At 46.4% G+C, this 24,319-nt stretch overlaps 1 protein-coding gene across 3 annotated transcripts in view; it reads right to left on the bottom strand.

Moving 5' to 3' along the window:
• LOC123504846 (failed axon connections-like) overlaps positions 1-22,295 on the bottom strand; it is a 31,631-nt gene extending 9,336 nt beyond the window's left edge. Inside the window, exons 1-4 of one of the 3 annotated variants that reach the window (XM_045255740.1) lie at positions 21,837-22,295; positions 14,260-14,462; positions 4,768-4,900; positions 4,326-4,463 (exon numbers count right to left, since the gene is read on the bottom strand). In XM_045255740.1, coding sequence (XP_045111675.1) covers positions 4,326-4,463; positions 4,768-4,900; positions 14,260-14,462; positions 21,837-22,175 — 813 coding nt within the window. In that variant the 5' untranslated portion in view covers positions 22,176-22,295. Of the gene's footprint in view, positions 1-4,325; positions 4,464-4,767; positions 4,901-5,461; positions 5,595-5,865; positions 6,005-14,259; positions 14,463-21,836 lie in introns of all 3 variants that reach the window. The other 2 variants (XM_045255739.1, XM_045255738.1) reach the window with 2 other exon arrangements.
• Positions 22,296-24,319: the final 2,024 nt, after the last annotated feature.

Here is a 24,319-nt window from a genome sequence, read left to right as displayed (position 1 = left end):
GACGGCATATCTGGGAGGTTGCTAAATGAATGTAAGGATCAATTGTTGAACCCTGTATTTGATATTGTGGAAACCTCCATACGAACAGGATTAGTCCCGAAAGAGTGGAAAAGAGCTGACATTGTGCCTATATATAAGAATGGTAGTAGAATGGAACCGCTAAATTATAGACCAGTATTGTTGACTAGTATATTGTGCAAGGTATGTGAAGTAATTAAAGCTAAGTGGAGTGAGTATCTAGAAAGTGAAAACATTCACTAAAGTGAAAGACAGTTTGGTTTCAGAAAAGGAAGATCGCGCATATCCAATTTATTATGTTTTTATTCAAGAGTGACTGACATACTACAACATAGAGAGAGATGAGTGGATGCTATCTACCTGGACTTGAGAAAGGCCTTTGATAAAGTACCACACAATAGACTGATGTGGAAACTAAAGAATATTGGAGGAGTAAATGATAAACTAGCAAAATGGATGGAAAATTACTTAATGGGAAGAGAAATGAGAACAGTGGTGAGAGGAAGGAAGTCCGAGTGGAAGAAGGTAACCAGTGGAGTTCCACAAGGGTCAGTGCTTGGTCCCATCATGTTTTTGATTTATGTTAATGATATGCCAGTAGGAATTGACAGTTACATGAACATGTTTGCGGACGATACTAAAATTATGAGGAGAGTAAAGAATGTGGAAGATTGTAACAAGTTACAGGAAGATCTTGATAAAATATATGAGTGGAGTAAGGAGTGGCAGATGGAATTTAATATAGACAAGACCCATGTTATGAAAATGGGAAGTAGATACAGACCAAACTGGGATTACAGGCTGGGTGATGAGAAAATTAAAGAGACCAATGAGGAGAAAGACTTAGGAGTAACCGTGCAAAACACTTTGTCACCGGAGAAACACATTAACAAGATTTTTTGGAAAACATATAACATGCTTCAAAATATTGGCCTTGCATTCCACTACCTAGATGAAGGAATGATGAAGATATTATGTACCTTAATAAGACCCCAGTTAGAATATGCAGCTTGTGTCTGGTCACCGCATATGAAGAAAAATGTGAAGAAGGTAGAAAGGGTACAGAGGCTGGCAACAAGGATGGTACCAGGACTCAGGGAGTTAGACTATGAGCAAAGACTGAGGAAGCTGGGGCTGACCACATTAGAAGAGAGAAGAACAAGAGGAGACATGATAACTATGTATAAATTGGTGAACAAGATTGACATACTGGACAGAGTTGATAAAGGTGACCACAAGTAATTATCTCCGAGGACATGGAAAAAAGGTAATAAAAGACATCTGTCTAAATGACGTGAGAAAATACAGTTTCCCGCATCGTAGCATTGATAAGTGGAATAAACTGAGCAGTGATGTCGTTGATGCGGTGTGTGTCAATCAGATGAAAGAGATATGATAGGAATGGACAAAGAGACAGGACACAGAGCTTAGCTCGGGCCCTGTAATAGACAAATAGGTAAATACACACACACACACGAGAAATTAGTATGTGAGGGTAAGGAAAGAGGAAGAAAAAATTTGAAAAAGATATTGTAGACAAGAGTAAGGAACATCCAAAATTGTTTTACAGGTTCATAAACGGTAAACTTAAAAAGAGATTCCATTGAAAGATTAAAAGGAGAGGAAGGGATAGTAGATGACCCTAAGAATATCGCAGAATTGCTAAATAATAGGTTTCAACAAGTATTTACTAAAGAAACAATGTTTGTAAAGCCTCAAAATGTGGAAGAAAATGTGCACATGGATGACATTAAGATACCTAAAAAGGAGTTATATAAAATGTTGGAGGAACTTAAAGATGATAAAGCAATGGGACCAGATGAAGTTTCAGGTAAATTATTGAAGGAATGTAGAGAAGAATTGATAGATCCATTATATATTATAAGGTGCTCATTAGAAACGGAGAAAGTACCGGTGGAGTGGAAAAGAGCTGAAGTGGTGCCCATATATAAGGGAGGCAGTAAGGAAGAGCCTCTTAACTATAGACCTGTCTTTAACAAGTGTGGTCGGTATGATTTGTGAGAGGGTGATAAAGAAATATTGGATTCAGTTCTTGGAGGATCATAAGTTATTATTGGATCATCAATTTGGTTTTAGGAAAGGGAGATCATGTGTAACGAATCTACTGAGCTTTTATTCGAGTGGTTGACAAAATACGAGATGGATGGATGGACTGTATATTTGGATCTGAAAAAGGCTTTTGACAAGGTACCACACATGAGACTGCTATGAAAATAGGAGATTTATGGAGGACTGAAGGGAACATTGTTTAAATGGATGGAAAACTATTTGAGATGGAGAGATATGAGAACAGTAATAAGAGATGCAGTCAGATTGGTTGGTGGTGGAGTGGAGTCCCACAAGGTTCAGTGCTGGCACCAATACTTTTCCTTGTCTATATTAATGATATGCCAGAGGGAGTAAACAGTTATATGAATTGTTTGCGGATGATGCGAAATTGTGTAGGTGTGTGAAGAGTGAAGATGAAGACGGTTGTGAAATCTTACAGGCAGATCTATAGACAGGATTTGCGGATGGAGCAAAAGGTGGGAGATGGAATTTAATCTGAGCAAAAGTCATGTAATGGAGATGGGGAAGAGTGGAAGACGGCCAAGAGGGTTATATAAGATGGGTGAAGGAGTAGTGTTGAAAAAGGTGGAAAAGGAAAAGGATTTGGGAGTGATAATACAAGATGATGGGCAGTTTGAGGCTCATATTGACAAGATGTTTGGAGAAATATATAATTTGATTAGAAATATTGGATTACCTTTCATTATATGGATAAAGATATGATGAAGAAATTAATTAGTACTGTAATTAGACCAAGATTGGAATATGCTGGGGTGGTTTGGTCCCCTTATAAAAAGAAGCGTACAAGGAAGTTGGAGATTGCAGAGAATGGCGACAAAAATGGTTCCGGAATTGGCAGAAATGACCTAAGAGGAAAGATTAAATGAAATTAATTTGCTCACCTTAGAACAAAGAAGAGAAAGCGGAGATTTAATACAGGTTTATAAACTGTTGAGCAGTTTGGATGAAGTGGATAATGAGCAAATGATGTTGAAAGGAAAATTTAAATAGAACTACGAGATTGCATAGTAAAAAGATAGCCAAGGGAGTAAGCTTGAAAGATGTGAAGAAATATAGTTTCCCGCAGATGTGTGTGGAAGTGTGGAATAGTTTGAGCGAGGTGGTGGTGTCAGCGAGGAGTGTGCATAGTTTTAAAGGAAAGTTGGATGTGTGTAGATATGGAGACGGGGCCACACCAGTATAATACCCAGGCACTGTAAAAATTACAACTAAGTGAATACAACTAGGTGAATACACACACACACACACGGCCTTGTAAAACTATAACAAGGTAAATACACACACACACACACACACACACACACACACACACACACACACACACAAAAAAAAAAAAATAAATAAATAAATAAATAAAAAATAAAAATAAATAAATAAATAAAATTAAAAAAATAAAATAAATAAATAAATAAATAAAAATAAGTAATAAAATAAAATTATTTAATTAATTAAAAAAAAAAATAAATAAATATATATAAATAAAAAATAAATAAATAAATAAAAAAAAGATGAAGAAAAAGATGGTGTTCTAGTCTACGATAAACTATGAAAAACAATTCTAGTGTCTATGGTAAACTATAAAAAACGAAATTATAGTGAGCATCCATGACCAAAACTATCTAAGCAGAAAAAAATTGCTGATGAATCTTCATCTTGAAAAACTTAAGTTCCTAGGGTTACAATGGGGTAGTGTACTTTAGCTTCATATTCATAGTTAGTGCATTCTATCAGTTCAAACTTCTGGATACGAAATCACAGGAAATAAAATAGAATCTTTAATCTCTAAGGTGTAGAGCTGAGAAAAAGCTTAGCACATAATGGAAAATGACATCCTTAAAAATCATGGGACAAAAAATATTGTCTACCATTCAAAGGAAAATGTGAACAGGTACAAGATGCTGCATGCAATGATCAGATCATAAATAAGCAACCTGTGCAACATAATAGCACATGATGGTAGTGACAATCTTTCTACCTAAGATACAATCCTGTAAGTATATTCAAGGCTACAATCTAGAGTTTAGTTAAAAACATCCACTAGTTAAAATTCTAAAAATCTACTAAAATACTAAGACTGGAGATGGAAAACATTGACACTTGGATTCAACAGCAGTGGTGAAGGAGGTAAAATAAGATCCCTAAAAAAGTGCCTCTTTATACATACTAATACCTTTAGTAGCACCAGTAAATACATGAACAAGGTTCAAATGTCTTACCGTAGTGGGATCATCTCCAAAGAAGAAAGGTTTGTCTCCTAAGAGATCAGAGAGGACCATCAGGTCATTGTGCCCAAATTCTTCAATCTCCTCAGGTTTGTGGACACCAATGCCATGTGCACGTACTTTCTTGGCAGCCTGGGATATACCAAATTGATTAAGAATTATTTCCATGCAAGCTACATTATATATTTACACCATATAATTATGAGAGTTCACACACACTACTTAATCACAGAGTCCATGGAAATTGCTTGACAAATCAAGAATTCCATGGCTTTAAATTCTAAACACAAAAGTAAGTGCATGACAAACTGGGAACACCTACTGAACATACTAAAATGACTGGGCAGTAACACTGTGATGGAGAAAGCAAAAGCAGGCAAACCAGGAGGAAAGGTAGCAAGGCAGTTAGTTGGTGGCATGGGTAGTAGCAGCTTACCCTCCTGAACTTTAACTTGAAGATGAATTCAAGGACAGGCTTGGGCCACTTCGTTTCAGTGATCTGCTGTAAGTTCATCTTGTAAGCACCGAGCATTCCAGCTGGATTCTTGGTGCGCCAGGACTTAACCACCCTACAAGAAAAAGGACACCCATGCAACATGCTGGTTTTTGTAAAGGTGTAACTGCCAGGTGAATGCTAGCCACTACAGACTTGGTTAACAGCAAAATGGGAAAGGTTATTACCACTTTCCAACAAGCCACAGTTATTCCTGTCTGTGTGTGTGCGTATGTGTGTGTGTGTGTGCGTATGTGTGTGTGTGTGTGCGTGTATCAATAAGCTGTGCCTACAAGATGAATAGTGGATGTGCGATACTCCTCCAGGAATCCTGCAGGTATTCCACCTGTTTAAGGATACTATTGTGAAAACTGAAGAGCAGGGGGTGTGGAAGGAGCAGCATCGGCAGAAGTGATAGCAGCAGCAGCGGCAGCAACAGGAACACCAGCGACAAGAAGGTTTAAAGCAATTGACAATTGTTGCTAGTAAAGTCAGTGCTAAGCTACAGGTGTTGGGTGACAATCTAGATGGGACAACCAATAGGGATCATAACATCCTTGTGCTTTATTTGGATAAGTACAAGAGCACAAAGTTTATGATCCTCCTATAAGGTGCTGGACCACCAAGTTGCGCTGACCTGCCGGTAACGCAGCTTGAAGGCAAAGTTGAGGACTGCATTGGGTATGCGGGTGTTGAGGGCCTGTTGAAGATTGAGCTTGGCTGCCCTAACCCACTCCCCGGGGCACCGACACCGCCACCACTTCACCACCCTTTGAAGAATACCCAACACCACCAGTGTTATTGTAGATGCAGATTAGTAGTGAAGAGAAGCTGATTAATAGAAACCGAGCATGCAAGCTAAAACCCAATACACTGTTAGAGGCTCCCACATAGCAATGCAAGTGTTCTGGTTAGTATGCGCTGAAAATTGGAAAAAAAAGTTAGATCATCTCCCATTCGGCGTTAGTTGCGAAGATGGTTAGTTCAAAGTTGCCAAGGGGTCACTGCACCAGTCCAGCTTACGATTATGGCGACACCCACCGCTTTCAGTTTACGCTTAAAGAGGAAGTTATCGATGATTGCAGGAAGAGCTCGCTGGACCATATACATGTTCTTCAGGTTCAACTTAAAGTCTTCAGTGAAACTATCCGAGTTGTTGTAGATGAAAGACTTCACGACCCTGAAAGTGTTAAAAGAAAATAAAAAGATTTATACATAAATATTCATAAAATAAAACAAACTAAAGTAAATAAAATACGTACAACCTGGAGGAGGAAGGGCACGACGCGAGGCGGCTGTCGCAGGCAGAAGGCAGCCTGTAGCTGCTCCCTCTGCCAGACGGGGCCCAGACGGGATCAATAGCGGCAATTCCCCCTCTCTCTCTCTCTCTCTCTCTCTCTCTCTCTCTCTCTCAAATAAAAACAAAGTTAACAGAAAACATCAAGAAATTATTTATTCTGGGATGGCGCCACTTGCTTTCTGAAAGGAAGCTGATATGAGGAAGCGGTGAACAGAGCGGGCCGCCAGATGGTTGGCCACAGGTGGTTCCCAGCAACAGGCATCCAGCGGTGCCTCAAGACAATCCACTTGACCGTTCCTAAGGTTGGTTGGTGTATTGTGTTTGTAATAAGAAAAATTACTGAAAACTGGGGCTGCATTTCTTCGTTAGCTCTTTATCAAGAGCTATCTAATCAAGTATCTTCTCTTAGTAATCACGGTCCTGAAAAGCATTTAAAGCCGTACATGCATATTCTTAACAGCACCTCACCCCCGCCTACACCATCTGCTTGTATTCATTCCCACAATCAATACTCCACGTCTTGTGTATTCCCCACACCGCCTGATGCCTCCCGTCCGCGCCGTATGGAACTCTTCTTTTTATGGCAATCGATAAAGAATGGTCAGCACAAAATACATAGTATCCAGTATTGTGGTAAACTGACTACAGTGTGTAAAAAACAAGTCACCCTACAAATTCGAACGGTATATGCTACAGGAAAAATGTTCACCTAGTAGGCAACGCGGCGACCGAGGCATGAGCGCGAGTGAACAGGGGGGATAGAGGGAGAGCAAGACCACAGCATCCTCTGTTCCAGCAACGCTCATCGCACACACTCCCGGTAGTTTTTGTTCTTAACCACCGCGTCCCTGACCTTGAGATCACCTGTTAAAACCACCATCTCATGCATCCTCAAAGGTGGGGGGAACACCAGCGAAATAACCCAACACCTGCATGCCGAATAATACAACCCAGGAAAATGACAAGATCAACAGCCAGCAACACTAGGGAGGAAAGAAGGGAGGTAGATAGGAGGGTTGCTCGCGGCCAAAAACACATTTCCGCTCTTCGTAGACTGTCCCAGCAACTGAACTTATTTATTTTGTCTTCTCTTGCAATATTCTTACTGGCGATACATGAAAGATGGCAATGTGAAAAATCTACCAATAAATAGCAATTCAAATCTATATTCCTTTAACAATTTGCGCGCGAGACAAAGAACACAAAACAATAAGTGATCGATATGTACTTTAGGCCAATAAATAACGTTAGGCAGCGCAGACCAGCGTGCGTAATGGCACTAGTTCCTGTCAGGTGGTTTTCGGAAGCTCACTAAAACTCGGTCGTCACTGCCACTGCCATCACTATCACTTTAAATTTCAATTACTTCCACAGCAAAGTTTAACTTAATGCTGATTTTGAGATATTTCACTCCAATAAGGCTAACACAAATTAACAAAATATTCTAAGGCCCTAAGAATATCCAGCAGTAAGTTCATATCTGGTTAAGGGAAAGCGGAAACAGTGAAGACCGTCAAGAGAAGAGGCAGTGTGTTGGTGTCTCGGGGGGGAAATGCGATACATGCTGCTGGCAAGCCGACCTCTCAACCTTCTCACCACTCTCACAAACACGTTCATCTACAGTTCTTCCCTTGATTGTGTTGTATAACTCGTTCCCCTTTTCCACCCGCACTTGGCCACTTGAATCCAGTAGTCCGTCACGTACTATCAACCTTCATTCGCGATACCACAAGGTGCAGTTCCCTCCATCCACTCCGTTCAGCTCAGATGACCACTAAGCTTGTAATTTGCATCCATCTTTGCCATGCCGAGGCGCGCTTCTCCCTCCTACTCTGTCAGGCTCCAGAAATCAGAATGCCATTTCTAACAGTAAAGCCCAATGCTCAGCAGCCTCAGCGTGTCCCCAGCTTACAAGTATCACACTCGGAAAGTGCTCACTATCTGCGGGCTTCACGCTGCCTGCTGTTCCGCCCTGATTTACAAACAGCTTAACCACATAAGTTCTTCTCACACACGGGGGATGCGTGGATGAACCATTACGGGTGACATTAAACAAACGTCATTTTCACGATTTTCCTCCACACTGGCGACCACGAGGTGGATGGAAAGTTTCCGTAAGGAAGGGATCAATTTATCAAAGTCAAACGTAGTGTTAGAGGTTAAAGAAAAAAAAAATGGATGACAGTGGTGAAGGTATTATGATCAGTTCACCACTAGAGCTTCATGCAGTCTATCCTAAATCCTTAAAAATTTTCGCTTGGAAATGCCATCAGCAAAATCCATGTGACTGACCCGACAGTTGAATACCACAACTATTCTCATTTAATTTCACGCTCATGACAAGAAGGAAGCCTGACAGCCCGTGACGTAATGAGATGCAAGCGAGGAGCGTCGGGTGGCAGGCGCGGCAGATACGGTCACGGGCCAGCACTTGTAGGCCAGCACCACCAGATCCCACTGCCAACCCTGGCTGGTTTCAGACTAATGCCTCTTCAGCTGGGATACCTGTGGCTGCCTCCAATTGAGAACTTCCTCGGCCGTCATATTTGGGGAAATCAGCTTAAAGATGTGAATATGAAGTATTGCGGCCCTATCTATCATCGTATTCATTATCTACTCGAGCAGACGAGAAAAAATCCTTACCTAACAGTGAAAACTCGAGGCGAAGACAACTACGGTATTGTCCAAACACAAGCCTGCCTCCCATTACTACGGTACTTAATTACTATAAATGGTAATCAGCTAAGCCACACCGCCATTTCCCAGACCACAACGCCTGCGGCCTCTTCAGCACCACATACGCCGGCAGTGGCACCAGCACGTTCACATTCAGTGGTCGCTGTCTCGCCGCTGTCACTATTGATCGAGACTAACGCCGGCAAAACAAGGGAGGTAGTACGAGGTGGTAGTGTAGGCGGCGTTGGGGCGAGGCAGGCACAAGCTGAGCGACCCACCTGTTACGTGCCATTATTTTAATCCCGCGTCTCCACTGACTGTCTCAGTCTGGCGTGTCCACACTGCATCCTTATCAGTCTTGGCTAAGAAGGCAAGGGCGGGACAAGGCTTAATTCCCTTTCTATCCCGCTTTCTTCCGCCCAGCATCACCACGACCCTTACCATCCGCGGCAACTCTATTAACGCATTCATGCGTCTCAATTATCACAAAGCAAGACGCCACAAGACGGGATGCGAGCCTAATGCACAAATTTTTGGTGGCAGCGAGTTTCCTAACACAAGAGTTCTAGCTAACAGTGGGACCTCAGGGAACGCCACCCGTTTCGTGGAGGCCAAACTGGTACTAATATGCCAAAATCAACTACTGAATGCTCAACTTATTCAAGGACTTGTTCATAAAATGACTTCATAGAATAAACTGATCAGTTAATGAAAAAAAAAATAGAATACCGAGAGGATAATCTTGGCTGCTGCGGAATTTCCTTGGTTAGAGGAGAGTGGAGAGGCAAGGGAGGGAGAGGGAAAGAGTAGTGGGAGCGATCCTGTTACAGTAAACATTCCTCCCGTGGGGCACACTGGAGCGTTAACTGTAGATCAGCGGTGGCCGTGCCCAGCACCGTGCGACCTCAGTGCATCCTCCTCTCCATGGTGGCACTGGCCAGATCCGCAGTAGGAGCCACCCTAGCAGAACGCGTGGCCACGGGGACTACAGAAGGAAGGAGTAAGTGGAATCTCATGAAGTTACGGAACTGAACCACTGCCAAGTTATGATGGGTTCTGCTCGCCGCCCTCGCCCGGCATGCCTCCTAAGCACGAGTGCCCAGCTACCGAGGCATCCAAACTATTGTCCCTGTTATTCTCATGACAAGGCTGCCTCAACTTTTCATCCTACATTCAGTAATGCCACACCCATTTTTGCTGGAAACCGCTGTTCTTGCAAGAGATGGGTTCGTTCTGCTTAATACAAATATGCTAGCAAAAAAAAAAAAAAAAAAAAAAAAAAAAAACTAATATTTAGCAATCTCAAATTAATTTTTATTGATCAATCATCGTTTTAGGTTGTGCGCCTTTACTTATTTAAATTATTCATAGGCTTTTCCTACAGGTACAAAAATTAAAAGTAATTCGTAGGAACGATTGCTCAACTTAACTGAATTAAAAATATACACGTTTACCTTTCTGCAAACTTGCTAATAACTGATAAACTTACGCCGGTTGTCTAGCAAGATCTCTCTCCTTCTCTCTCTCTCTCTCTCTCTCTCTCTCACACACACACACACACACACACCCTGACCATTCCATTTACATCAGCAATCACTGCTGCTACTGCCGCCGCCGCCGTCACCACCACCAACACTCAAGTGCCACCCGTCTCCCTCACCCCCTCTTCCCTTCTCTCAATCCGACAATCAACAATGACTGCTATTCCAATGCTCAGCTTCCCTCCCTCCCTAGCTCCAATATCTCTAACCACATCTTCATGGCCCGCACCAACTTGCAGCAACTGAGGCAGCCAGCCAGACACCCACGCAGTTGCACGCTCGAACAAGAGGCATTAAAAACCACCTGTGGAGCACGCCAACATTTAGCCTCGTCCATCAGGGCAGACGATGGGAGGCTCCGTTCATGCCGAAAGACTCGCTGAAAGGGAGGGTTCCCACTGTTTTGCTAAGAGATGCTGTCGAGATCTGTACCACGGAGCATTCTTCTTAAGTCAAGGGTAAGGTGGAGTAATATATAAGGAACGAAAAGGCGAGGAATGAAGGCGAGGGAACACGTTGGGTACTGGTTAAGGGCTGCTTGGCTGGTGGATTGTGGCAGGGCGGGGCAGAGCAGGAGAGGATGAGTCATGATCAGATGTTAGGCCACCAAGTGAATAATCATCAGACTGGCTCACGCGCACCCCCTCCACCACCGGCACAGTTCATCCCTATCCTCTCCCCATTACTACTGTGCTAAGCTCCTTCCTCCTTTACACATCCTCCAACCATCTCTGTTCATCCCCATCCTTTCCCCATTACTACAGTGCTCCTGGCTCCTTCCTCCTCTACACACCCTACAACCATCCCTCCTCCACGCTACATTGCCCACCCGTCCACGTTACACAAAATTCCACCCATAGTAATTCTTTCTCTATTCACTCAATCTACCCAATTTCCACACTCGACAACATTATCAAAAAGTCATCCCCGACCACGACCGTACTTCCGCACCACCACCATAGCTACTTCTACACTCGTTGCCGTCCGCCCCCCTACACGCCTTGCCATCTTCCCCCCCAAAAAATCCCGGGTACCCATTATCCATATCCATACGATACGCCGCAGCTGCCGCGCCTGCACTCCCATCTGAAGTTTTTCTTCCTTGTTAAAGAGACACTTGGTACCTTAGCTTCCCTCCACTCCACTACTACGGCCACCGCCCGACACATTCCAGAGGTGCGACCACAAAAAACGAGGCCAGCCAGGACGCGGGAAAGGGGGGTGAGGGGGAGTGGAGGCCGGGTGATGGGAGAAAGGAACGTTGCTGATGTGCCTGCTACCTCCCTCTCATCACCCTCCCAACAAACCACATGCTTTACGTCTAACACTCAGCCACGAAACTTGCCCAGCTTGGTGTAATTAAGCACACTAAAGCTACACATCGTCCAGCCTCTTTCATACCCGTCATCCCCGACCAACCAACCACCGTCCTTCTAGTCACGTTCCCCTTGCTGCTGAAATAACAAGTTTACTGTCCGGGAAGTGTTCGAATCAAAATATATACTGTGCACACTTCCCACAGCACCAGTTCTGCTTACCAAAAATGGCCCACTAGATACTCAGAATGTTCTCCGAAGCTTCAGCATTCAAGCAAGCTCGGCATCTCACCCATTTAAAGTTTGAGAATAGGTTGAGGACGTCACGTTTCGTCCCCAAGCCCTCTAATCATTCGCTTTACCGGATGGAACTTCTCCGTTTCCAAGAGTACCAGCCATCTTGACAAGAACAGCTGCCAGAAGAGGCCAGCCGAGTGTGTTGTCCCCAACACGGCCCCTCGTAACTCCATGCAAGCCGATCACGGCACTTATCCTCACCCCCGTAAGTGTTTCATCATGGCGTCCCGGGAGAGGGAATCAGTGAATGAAGGGTGGACTTGTGATGACCCAGCGCTGCTAACATCTGCTGCAGTCTTACTAGTTACTACACGCTTCCCTCCCTCCACTACCTCGCGTGCCCAGCCGCCGCGCCACCTCACCTCTCCGGGCTTCAGTCTGGATGAAAAAGCAGCCTCCACTGCTGGAGAATGGATACGTCCACCACCTCTTGCGAGGGAAATGTCTCCAAAACTTCACAGGATTTTACTACTAGGCAACCACCTGGCGTATTTGTGGGCAGTAGCACCCGCATCCCGCTGCCAGACGAGGAGTCCTCTCGGGACCCGACGTTCCTGTCCTCGCCGTTACCTCGCGCCACGCCAACATTTTAGGAGAATAACTTCGTATTTTTTATTTTCACGGGCAAGATACTCATGGTAGTTAAAAATATTATGCGGCCAATCAGTCAATCTGAAGAGTAAAAATAACTCATAACTCATTTTCCCTGCATAAGTATTGGTAAAAGCTCTTTCCTGCTGAGCAGACGATGTCAGCTGCCGAGGCACGCCGACTGCCGCTGCTCGCCCTCCTCACTCCCGCATGGACACTTTCTCGTATAAACCAGATAATTAGGCTCAACTATGCGACAACAGAATGGCTCTATTACCCTCCCATGGCCCGAGCCGGTACATGGGATGATGAGCCACGGTGCAGGCAGCCACAAGTGACTAGACCTCCACCCAACCTCGCTGAGGCAAAAACAAAGCCGCCATCACGTACACACACATCGCCATTCCTACACGAAGCTTGGACTGCTACATTCTACAGCCAAAGACTAGTTGGCCACTTGGCTTCCTTAATACCTTTATGAACCTTATGTAGTACTCCTATGGGGCGAGGTGGTTTCATGACCACTGAACTTTATACCAACCTCAGTAAGCGGCTACACGCTACAGCTACTTGCTACCCGGACATCAAGATACAAAGACGACGAAACAAGTAAGAGCTGGGAAACCAAGACCTGTTGGGATCCGAGTGTGAACTCGGACCAGAAATGCAGGTCGTCACTTGTTTCCGGTAACCTGAGCCCCGGGCCATCGCGGACGACCTCGCAATGCTCGTTGGCGGCAGTGGTGACTGCCATCTGCACTAACCTTATACACACACACACACACATATATATATATATATATATATATATATATATATATATATATATATATATATAGAGAGAGAGAGAGAGAGAGAGAGAGAGAGAGAGAGAGAGAGAGAGAAATTAAACACGCCTGTTGCTGTTAGAAGCAGAACAACTAGGCTTACTATTGCGAACCCTTGATGAGGTTCAGCCGATCGTCACTAAGTGCTAAGTCAGCAGGACTCACACCGCACCGTGAGAAATGACCCGTCGCGTCGCTCACACATATTCAAATCTTCAAGAGGTTGATTTTGAAAAGGAGGGACTTGTCTGCGTGGAGCAGCCGTGTCAGGGCAAGACGACATGCAGGTGGAGCCACAACACTCAGGCGGTGGAGGAGAGTGGGTGTCACCTCACCCTCCTCGCCACATTACTCCAGCTCAAGTTTCCATGGTAACCACCGGTCGCCAGCCACAGCTGATGAGGTTACCCGGCCACGCATCAAATGTCACACCACACTGCATTTTGCCACAACACCAGAGCCAACACGCCGCTCCAGGCGCCATTCTCTCTCCCGCCGGTCCTGCTGGCACTCTCGCACAAAAATGTATTACAACAGCTGCCAAGTTTAACAAGAAGACGTGTGTATGTGCCTGTGCCTGTGCGTGTTTTGGCCCGCGCGCGCGCTCTTCCCACGCAGATCCCCGTCACATGGCATGACAAGAGCATCCTTGTTAACTTACAAACAACACTGGTTTTCCTACGTTTAAACTTTGATACAACCCGCAAGTTATTTACTTAATCCCCGGCGCCAAACATCACGTTCTCCTTGGTTTGTGTATCAGCCTGACGACTCACTCCCTTGGGCCCCATGTGTTTCCCATCATTAATACTCCAATGCCACTTTTTCCCCCCACCTTGAACTATTCCCCTGCCCGGCACCCGCCACCCCACAGCACGTGTACCTACCAGGCGAAGTGGTTCTCGATCATGGAGATAGTGGCGTGGGCGACGTTGCGCTGCTCCGCGGTGAGGCTGGCGTCCAGATCTTTGTTGTACCGGGTGCCCAGCTCCTTGATGATGATGGCAGAGTCGGCGATCTCCTCTCCGTTCACCTCCACGAAGGGCAACTGACCCTTCTTGCTCTTGTACTTCATTTTGTGGTCCACATTCTGTGAAGGAAGACCATCAAAATTAGAAGCATAATAATTTACGTAGCTTCATGGCACACAGGGAGCCAAGATTAAGTCATATTACAGACACCCTTGACACCAGTAACACTCGTCTTAGCCTTCAACTAATTCTACTGTCAATCTTTCCTTCGATGACAACCCAACCATTAATTAGTAATGGTGACGGTTCAGCACCCACCCGCACACCCAGCAAACTACACCCCAACACCTTCATAGGTGTTGGGGTGTAGTTTGCTGGATAGGGAGGCAAGTTATGAAAGGAAAGGGAACAGCATGGTATGAAGGGATGGGGGGATGAGTGTTCAACCTAAGGAGTTGAGGTCAGGAGATAGCAGAGAAGCCAGGATGGGGATGAGGGGTAATGAGGAGTGAGGGTGAGTGTGTCAGGATCATGAAGCCACAGGTCACTGGGTTACCGTGTCTCAAATCGGCCGGATCAGGACTATATGGCCTTTGCTCCTCCCTTAACCTGCTGATTTACAGGACTGACTGGCCCCTTCTTCCTCCCCCCACCCTGCTGACTTCCAGGACTGACTGGCCCCTTCTTCCTCCCCCCACCCTGCTGACTTGCAGGACTGACTGGCCCCTTCTTCCTCCCCCCACCCTGCTGACTTGCAGGACTGACTGGCCCCTTCTTTCTCCACCCTCCCAGCTGACTTACAGGACTGACTGACGGATCTCCCTTACTGAATTGCAGGACTGACTGACCTCCCTCCCTGCCGACTTGCAGGACTGACTGGCCTCCCTCCCTGCCGACTTGCAGGACTGACTGGCCTCCCTCCCTGCCGACTTGCAGGACTGACTGGCCTCCCTCCCTGCCGACTTGCAGGACTGACTGGCCTCCCTCCCTGCAGGACTGACTGGCCTCCCTCCCTGCCGACTTGCAGGACTGACTGGCCTCCCTCCCTGCCGACTTGCAGGACTGACTGGCCTCCCTCCCTGCCGACTTGCAGGACTGACTGGCCTCCCTCCCTGCCGACTTGCAGGACTGACTGGCCTCCCTCCCTGCCGACTTGCAGGACTGACTGGCCTCCCTCCCTGCTGACTTGCAGGACTGACTGGCCTCCCTCCCTGCTGACTTGCAGGACTGACTGGCCCTCCACCCACTGCTGATGGAGACCGCCCTTGCCTGTTGACTCCCACCTCGGCATCCCGGTCATGAAGTCAGTGCGAGCAGCCATGACAGTTACACGTACACTCTCAGGCAAGCTGAGGATACACCGCGGTGCCTGTGCTTGGCGCGGCGCGGGGCTAGGGCAGGGGAGCATCCCGGCGCAGACGTGGACGGCAGGTCTTTGTGTGCGGGAGTCTGGCGCGGGCGGCGGTAGGAGACATCGGGGGGAGGAGGAAGGGGGTGGGGGAAGGAACGCACTAGGATCAATATACGCACGTGCAGCGGCCCGTGTGACCCACACCCGGCATCACCCACACCCCTCGTGAGCAGCACTGCCGCCACTCCCTCCACACTTCACCTAGCCTTCAGCCTCCACCCTTAAAATAAACAAGTAATAAATAATAAATAGTAACAAGGTCCGGTAGCTGTCGGGATGCTGAGCAAAACAGTGGTGGTGCAAGAAAGTAAGTAGCCCCCATTGCCTCCCGTGCCCGTGTACCTTGTGGTGGCCTCCCACGCACACCGCAGCCTCGCCTTGGTACATGAGTGAATGCCGTGTAAGTGTCCTTAGGATAAGGACTGCACAACAGTAAACAAATCACGGCAGCTTCAGTATTAAAATTTGTATGGCCGCATGTTCCTGCGAGCCTTCAGCACTCCGTTAAAGGTTCCTTGTCAGCCAACGCCCAAAGAAGGCAAAATCCTAACCAGTCTGGCAGAGGGCACTGTGCTTATCCTGCCGACGGCTGCTGCTGCTACACCAATGACGCCAAACGCACCAAGCTAATTATTTATTTAGTGGTTTCGTTCCCTGCGCCTCAAAATCAATGCCGCTGACGCCAATCTGACTCTGAGGGCGTGGGGAGAAGGGGCTGACTTCACTGTCCCCATGATACCTGCAGACCCTCGCCCTTGATGCCGACAACTTGTTCCAACAAACGTTTCACCAAACTGTACGTCAACTGAATACGTCACTAATGAAACTAATCACAAAAGCCAGTCCTGGCGCCCTGCCACTCGCCAGACAACGTTCGCTGCGGACACCCGAAACGGCATGACCAACACCCATCTACACGACTCTATCTCAACGTAGACAAAATGCATATTTGAAGTTTCAAGAAAATCTGCGCTTATCTACTTGGCTGTCGCGACGAAGGCTAGGCCTCCCTCCCCCCATCACAGGAGCAGAACGGTTCCGCATGTTGAGGGTCACCCAGTCTCAGTTCACGTGGTCCAACCTAACAGGTCTAACACCAATAGAAAAAGTAGCAGCTCTGAAAGTTTGCATAACATCTAATTTCTGTCTATATTACAGACTTAGTTACCTGAGTCTAATATACATTTTTACGAAATAAACCCTCAATTACGCCCATCCTGCTCCACACAAGCGACAATGAATCACGGCGCGTCATTACTAATACGCTGGATTCCTAGCATTACAAAATAACTCGCTTCCTTCGCCTTGAATGTGTTACTCATTTCCTGATGTCACTCGGGGCGAGGAGCTGCACCGCGAAGACCGGTAAGCTGAGGATATTCAGTTAGTGGCGACGTCACACCTTAGCGCCGCGCACTACTGTTGCCTCTGCTCTTAAACACTCGTACATAAAACATTGTAATTTGAAAAGTTGTTCGAGATTTAATTTCACCCCTAAAATTTGAACTGCACGGTTGAACACTTTGGCGATATGCGAGGTGCCGACATCCACCACACAGTAGATGCAGCAGCATGGTACGAACAGTGCTGAATGTGTCACTTCAACATCAGACCATTAGTATCCAATGTCCAGTTTCATTGTTACCCCACATCTCACCCTTCACGCATCACCTGCTCATCCAGGAGACGTGCCGACCATCGGCTTTCACACGCAGGTGGCAACCCAGTAAAGGTGATGGTGCCCCCGCTGCACTCTGTCCTCTCATGTCACTTGTCAGCCCGCCTGCCAGTCACGTGCACTCCCTTCAAAAACGTTGTAGCCAACAGACACTCCGTAAAAATCCTTTTCACTCATCAAATTGTCAGTGAGCCCCTCCTGCTAGCTCCTTTAGAGCCTCGCTACACACTCTTACTCCTGCGGCCACCATGACAACTTCCTGTCCCGAAAGTTACACAACAGAACATTTAACACACACGCCTCTTCCTCGCTCTCCACCTCTCACTCCGATATTACGTTCTACAAGCATTGCTGCAAGGGATTTGCTGTGGGAGGAAGCACTATAACCTCGGCGGCATATCAGTCAGTCAGTCAGGCAAGTCACGGTGGGTGGGTGGGTGGGTGGGTGGGTGGGTGGCTGGCTGGCTGGCTGGCTGGCTGTCTGTTTGGCAGCGCGGCCCCGGGCGGGCAGCCCCGGTAATGACAGGTACAGATGGGCGTGACGCCGGAAGTTCCGGTGTATAGCCTGGAGGGGACGCGGAGGCCGCTCACCACGATGAGCGAGCTCCAGTAACAACGAGTACCAGAAGTCTCGTGCAAGGAAAGAATGAAGAAATGACCCGTGGAAGTACAATTCTTAAACTACAAACTTGCCGCCTTCCTTTGACTCGCTCCCTCCTCATATGCGACTGGGACTAGCACTCCCTAACCGTCTTACATTAGGAGATAACCCACCAAGGATATCAAGATGCTCAAGGAATCTCACAGGGATTTTTAAAGTGTCAAGTTGGATTGCAGCCTCTTTACAATGTAGTTTGTGCTGCCTTGCGCGCCACGAGCCATCATTCGGTGTTCGCGTCATCCTCCATCCCTCGCCAGCTGACACACACGTTAGCAGTCTTGCAGGGTCAAAAGCGAATCATCCGCATGGAGTAATGAACTTTGCAATATTACAGAGGTCTAAGCCCAGCCGCTGTGCTCCTTGACCTCAGAACGGGGTAAATTGATCAAGTTCCCTTCAAGTAGACTATAGTTATGAATTATGGGACTGAGGTCATGTGCTGGCAACACTCGGAAAATGCTGAGCCTTCAGTGTGCTTGGGGAAAAGGGAGAGTGGAGTAGCGGAGACATGAAACCAAGCGTTCAGGATAGTCCACCAGGCACGTCCCGCACCACATAAACTCCTTGACATTATTAGTTGACATGATAAGAGCAGCGATGCTCCTCCACACTCACAGTTACCAGCTTGCAGGAGCGCAAAGGTCACGGTTCACATCTGAGCCTTCCGTCCTTCTTAACACTTGCCCTCGTGATAATGGCAGCCGCGAGGCACGTGAACAAATATTACTCGAGTACTGTTAGCTTCAACACAACCATAACGGGGATCAGTTTGTCATCAAGGCTTAAGTATCACAATAAAGCTCATATGTATCTTGTATTTATTCGTAGCAGCAAAGACAACACATCTACTTGAGGCAGCACTAACACTCATTAGCACCCTGGCAGATCAACACTTCACTAAACTTGCACTTCATCACAGCTTGAGACGGCACTTCACTAGACAGGTGTACCATAGACTACAAATTTATGGATGGGGATGACTTACAGGGATTGCCAAGTGTAGGCCTGACAGACTTGCAGCTTCCCTCTTGTATGTTTTTGTGTTCTAAATACCCGCAATATAATAATCTGAGCTTATGCATGTACTATTTCACTTCACCAAACCTTCAAGCAAGGACATAAATAATGAACGCTCGCATAAATAATAAAGTTCGTGCATTATACGACTTACTACCCTAGAGTACAATTCTAGCCTGTGCAATTTTAATGACAGGATACCTCTCTCTCTCTCTGCTGCCACAAGCATACACTCAACGCTCAACTTGTATTGACGTCATACACCCCGTTTTATCGACGCTCGTATCCTTTAGTAAGAGTAGTGCATGCAACCTTCTGAACCATCAATTATTCACAGGAAGCTGCTCAAACCCAACACCTGTCTAGCCACACTCACCTGCGCTTAATGCTTCCCTTTACACTGACCGCGTTCTTGGTTCACGAAAGCATGGAAGTAAACAAATAGGCAAAATTGCAGTCTTCAAGGCGTAGATTTAATCACTTTCGGAGACTAAGATTAACGTATTTGTCATGACCTAACGTGAAGCCTGTCAACGAACGCTAAGCTCATCTGGTGTGCTGACGCTGAAACTCTTCGATGCCATACAAAAGGTGCGGTCCCTCTGAACTCAGGTGACCCCCAGGATCATGTCCTTGAGGCGACCAGCCAAACAATGTAACGAGACACCATTTCGATGGAATCTATGAATGATGGATGGATTTACTGAAAGCTAACGGGCTGGAAGATAAAAAAAAAAATGTATGATATTGCAATTGTATTAAACTAAAGAATACGCTAGTGTAGTGATTTAAATAGATTCGAAAGAACAAACTATTCAAATTATTAATCCAATTCTCACTTATACAAATTATTCTTATGCATGAGAATACTCCATGATGTACCAAGAATGAACATGAGAATTAAGTTTATAACGCAACAAGAATGAACCTCTACAAAATTTGATTTCTTGAGAATACAATGACTTCCCGTGAAGAATTTCATTCCCTTTACGCGTATCTTTGGTCACTCAGAAAAAAAGGTTCCCTAATGCTCAAAAATTTTTTGTCCAGTAGGATAAGAAATCCAGTTTGTCGAACCGATTTAAGGTTAGATTCTCCTCTGTGATAATGTGTCTTTTCTCATGAGGGATTTAAAAGACCCTTTACATTAGTAGGCCTAAGGGAAGGCCTAACAACGAGGAAAGAAAAAAAGCCACATCCTAGCACAGCTACACGACCCCTGCTAGGCCTTCCCCTTCACGCAGCATCACGGAGTCTTCACTCGATGGACATCGACGTAATTGCCGGGGTCTGGGTGTGTAGTAGGCAACTCCAACGGCCACCCAGGCAACAAGAAGGAAGCACGGCATTAACCATTGCAGCGGCACCCTCCCTTGTACCCGCCCACGCCCACCCACCCGCCCGCACGCACCACTACCACCCCTTCTTCCTGCATGCAACACGGTCCAGGACAACTGCACCAGGGCCCATCAACAAGGAATAGGACACTGGCATCTCATCATCGTTAACGCCTCGTGGGTCGTTTTGACTACAAAACCGAACCATACATCAAGGAAAAACACCCTGCCACGCCCCACCATCACCTGCTGCTTCCATCCACCGCTACACTTCCTCCCCTATCCTGCCCCTCCGGTCTCCACCACGACGCCTCCTTTCCACTAGTTCTTCCATCAGCCAATCAGTCACCACACCCTGAACTACCCACTGCACCTCACGCTCACCACACCCAAGTGCCACACCCCTTTCACCCTCATCACACACTACACACTAACCCAGTCACCCTCCTAACAATGGTTCCACGCACCACCAGACTCAACCATAGTCCATGCCACGCCCCTCATACCCATCACAAATCCCACAATGTAACCTACCTTCACCACCGCGCATATTTCTCTACACTCAAAAGATGCATTTGCAGTTTAACTTATTCTGGAAACCCACTTTTTGGATTATTATTTTTACTTGGTCGAATGGGACAACGGAAGTTTTGAGCAGAGAAAAGCACTTCTGGAGTGTGTAATATTGATAATCATTCCAGAAGAACGTTCTTGAGCAGAGGAAAGCAAGTTAAGAAATATTAAGTTCATCCATCCAATCCAGCCTCCACTCACGCTTTTGATCCTTAGTACCAAGCCCTCAACTCTTGCCTAATCAAACTCATACCTTTACATCTCTGCCCGCCCCAATATTTTTCACACCCCTTGCCACCCTCATCCCATTTCATTCTTGTCTTCCAGCCATCACCTACACAACAGCCACAGACACATCCTACGAAGTCCCTAACCTATCATCGCAATCCTACACCACCACGGCCATATTCAAACTTTGCGGGGCTAGTCTGGTGCTGGGTGGAGACGGGTTGGCGTGGAGCCGCGGGGCTGGCAAGGAACGCGGCGTGCCGGCCACCAGCTGTCAACGCCATCCCGAGACTACAACGCCGCCGCCATCGCCAGCGTTACCGCAACCCATATTACAAACTGTCCAACTACATGGTCTTTTGAACATGAAACTATTGATAACTACATAAGCACACGAAACTTTGGTACTCTGAAATAAAACGAGTGACAGACGCGGCATCCGTGCGGCTAGCGACCAAACCACGCCAGCCAGCACCAAGCGTCCCGGCGAGCCGATCCCAGGCGTGGCTGGCTTGGTGAGGCCCTGGCAGGGTTCTGGGGCCCCGATTCCCTAGCACACATTGAACACAGCATAGAGACGGTGCTCACCTCGTATTTGAGATCTGCGATCCTCAGCCAGGTCTCCACCTTCAGGCAGTAAGGGCTGAGCGAGGGCAGGACGGGCGTGCGTGTGAACTGGTAGAGATACACCACGTCCTTGTTAAAGTCCAGCTTGTGTACGGCAGGCTTAGGGGCGGCCGGCTCCTTTTTGGCTTTAACATCCTTCTTCTCCTCTTCCTTCTTTTCTTTGTCAGCCTTCTCCGCTTTGTCGTCCGCCTTCTCTTCAGCGTTATTCGTTTCGGCTTCTTCTTTCTTCACTTCCTCCTTCACCTCCTCTTTCTTCTCCTCAGTCTGCTCCACAGGCTTGGTCTCGGTTTCAGTCGTCATCGTGAAGTAAAACTTCTAAAACAAAGTTAAAAACGCAAATTACGATAGAATGGATAAAACCAATGCGACAACCACACACCTCGCCCGCGCACACCACTGACCGACTGAGCCACGCCCGCCCGGCCACTCCCGCCTCAAAGCGAAGCCGATGACGTCACAACAAGTGCGCGCTCATTGGTCCGCTCGTGAGAGTCACATGAAAGTCCAACTTAGCATACAAAAATCCCCCATTTTATTTTTCTTACATTTAAAACCCATTACTTATATAAAATAATATTACAAAAAAATGTCTACATCAGTTGATATGATTTAACTAAAAACTAACACCTCTCTAAATAACGTAAGAGACTTTACTGGCAATGAACTTGCCCCGCCATTTTTAAAGCTACAATTATCGTCAACTCGAGCAGCCTCAAGGCAGACGGTGCTCAGCTCGTCATTTGTTGGAGTAAGTTTCGCACTCCCTACCGTGCTAATGGTTGAGTCTTGCGTTAAGCCCTGTGCCTGCAACAACTGTCGCTCTACATAACATATTTACAGTTTATGTATTTACTTTAAGTTACCAAGTTACGATAAAGCTACTTATACATTTAATTAGGAATGGTGGTTTCCCATTCCCCCTCATCACAGGTGATTATGGTGGTCCGCTGGTCCAGCAGGGACGTGCGGCCACTTCCCAGCACCTGTCGGGCTACATGTAATGTGTACCTGAGCGACAAACGCCCAGGGCGGTGGAGCTGACTCAGCCGCCCATGTTGTGATAACCAATCAACCTGCTTCGACCAAATATTTGCTAAACACAAACCTCCCTGCCACGATAAGACACAGCCATGTCAATAACCAGTGCTGACGGATGCACAGCCAGGACGCCACCGCCAGCACTTGTTGTTCAGCCACAAAACATTGTTCCGGCAACGCTTCAAACCTAAGGAATGTGTCGGCAGTGTGCCCATGTGGCTAGGAATGCGACAGGGTATCGTACGGTGGCGACACACGAGAGACACGTGCTGCCAGTACTGAACAGAGCGGGTAGTGATGCAAATCGAACCATGCACGGTAACAATACAGCCTGACCACTACTGTGCAGGATAGAAAGAGGAACCACATGCCATTACCATCATCATGTGGAACACGTTGGAGTGCCACATGGTCTTGCTTCCATTGTTTGGACTTTGGGACAAGGAGGCGTGCCACAAGCTATTCTATTATAGTAAGCAGCATTTACCAAATGTCACTGTAGTTAATACATATAAGCGTCGCCCTAATTATTTCCTCGTCACTAGTACTATCAATACATAAATAATACATTATATGCAAGTGTTTAGCAGCTAGGGCGGGTGCGAAAGTATAAGTGGAGTACTTATCAAGTGCATGATTCTCCAATTCTGAGAGTCTTCTTCCCCTTACCGTCCCTTTACTTAACTAAAGAGATGTGACAACATAGATTCTTTTCTGTGTCACGTAAAGTCAGTTCACAAATTCGAGTATTCCTCGCCACCTCTCATAGAACTACATCCAGTGGGTTCCTCGTAACGGCATGGCCTCACAGCCTGTTTCATCCACCAAGCAGCACGGCATCCTCCATGGCACACCTTCCACGGTCTCGCGAATGTAAAAGTATACTCGGAGCACGTAGACAAACTTGTGGCTGGGCTTTACTGAGACTTATTTACGCACTACAAATGAACCTTTGGTCTGTTCTGTCTGCAGCTGTCTGCTTGGATTCTTGGTTTGCCGGCGAGATTACCAGCATCACCATTACCTTCACTGATACTTTTACTACTACTACTAGTACTACTACTACTACTACTACTACTTTTTCTACTATCATTACTACTCCAGCAACTACTACTACTGCTACAGCAGCTACTGGTACTACTACTATTACTACTATTACTACTACTATTACTACTACTACTACTACGTACTACTGCTGGTGCTGCTGCTATTATTATCATTATTAATATTACTACTATTATTATCACTATTATTATTATAATTATTATTGTCATTATTTTTAATATTATTATGATTATCATCATTACTTACATTATTACTATGATTTTTCTTCTTTTTGTATTATGAAACTATATGTTCCTTGTTTTGTGTGTGTAATTCACCTCGGTCGTCTGCTGGTCACCCAA

This window comes from Portunus trituberculatus, chromosome 17 (assembly GCF_017591435.1).
Source record: "Portunus trituberculatus isolate SZX2019 chromosome 17, ASM1759143v1, whole genome shotgun sequence".
In the NCBI taxonomy this organism is placed as follows: Eukaryota; Metazoa; Arthropoda; class Malacostraca; order Decapoda; family Portunidae; genus Portunus; species Portunus trituberculatus.
The sequence above is the reverse complement of the archived record's forward strand: the minus strand, read 5'-3'. Positions and strand labels throughout refer to the sequence as shown.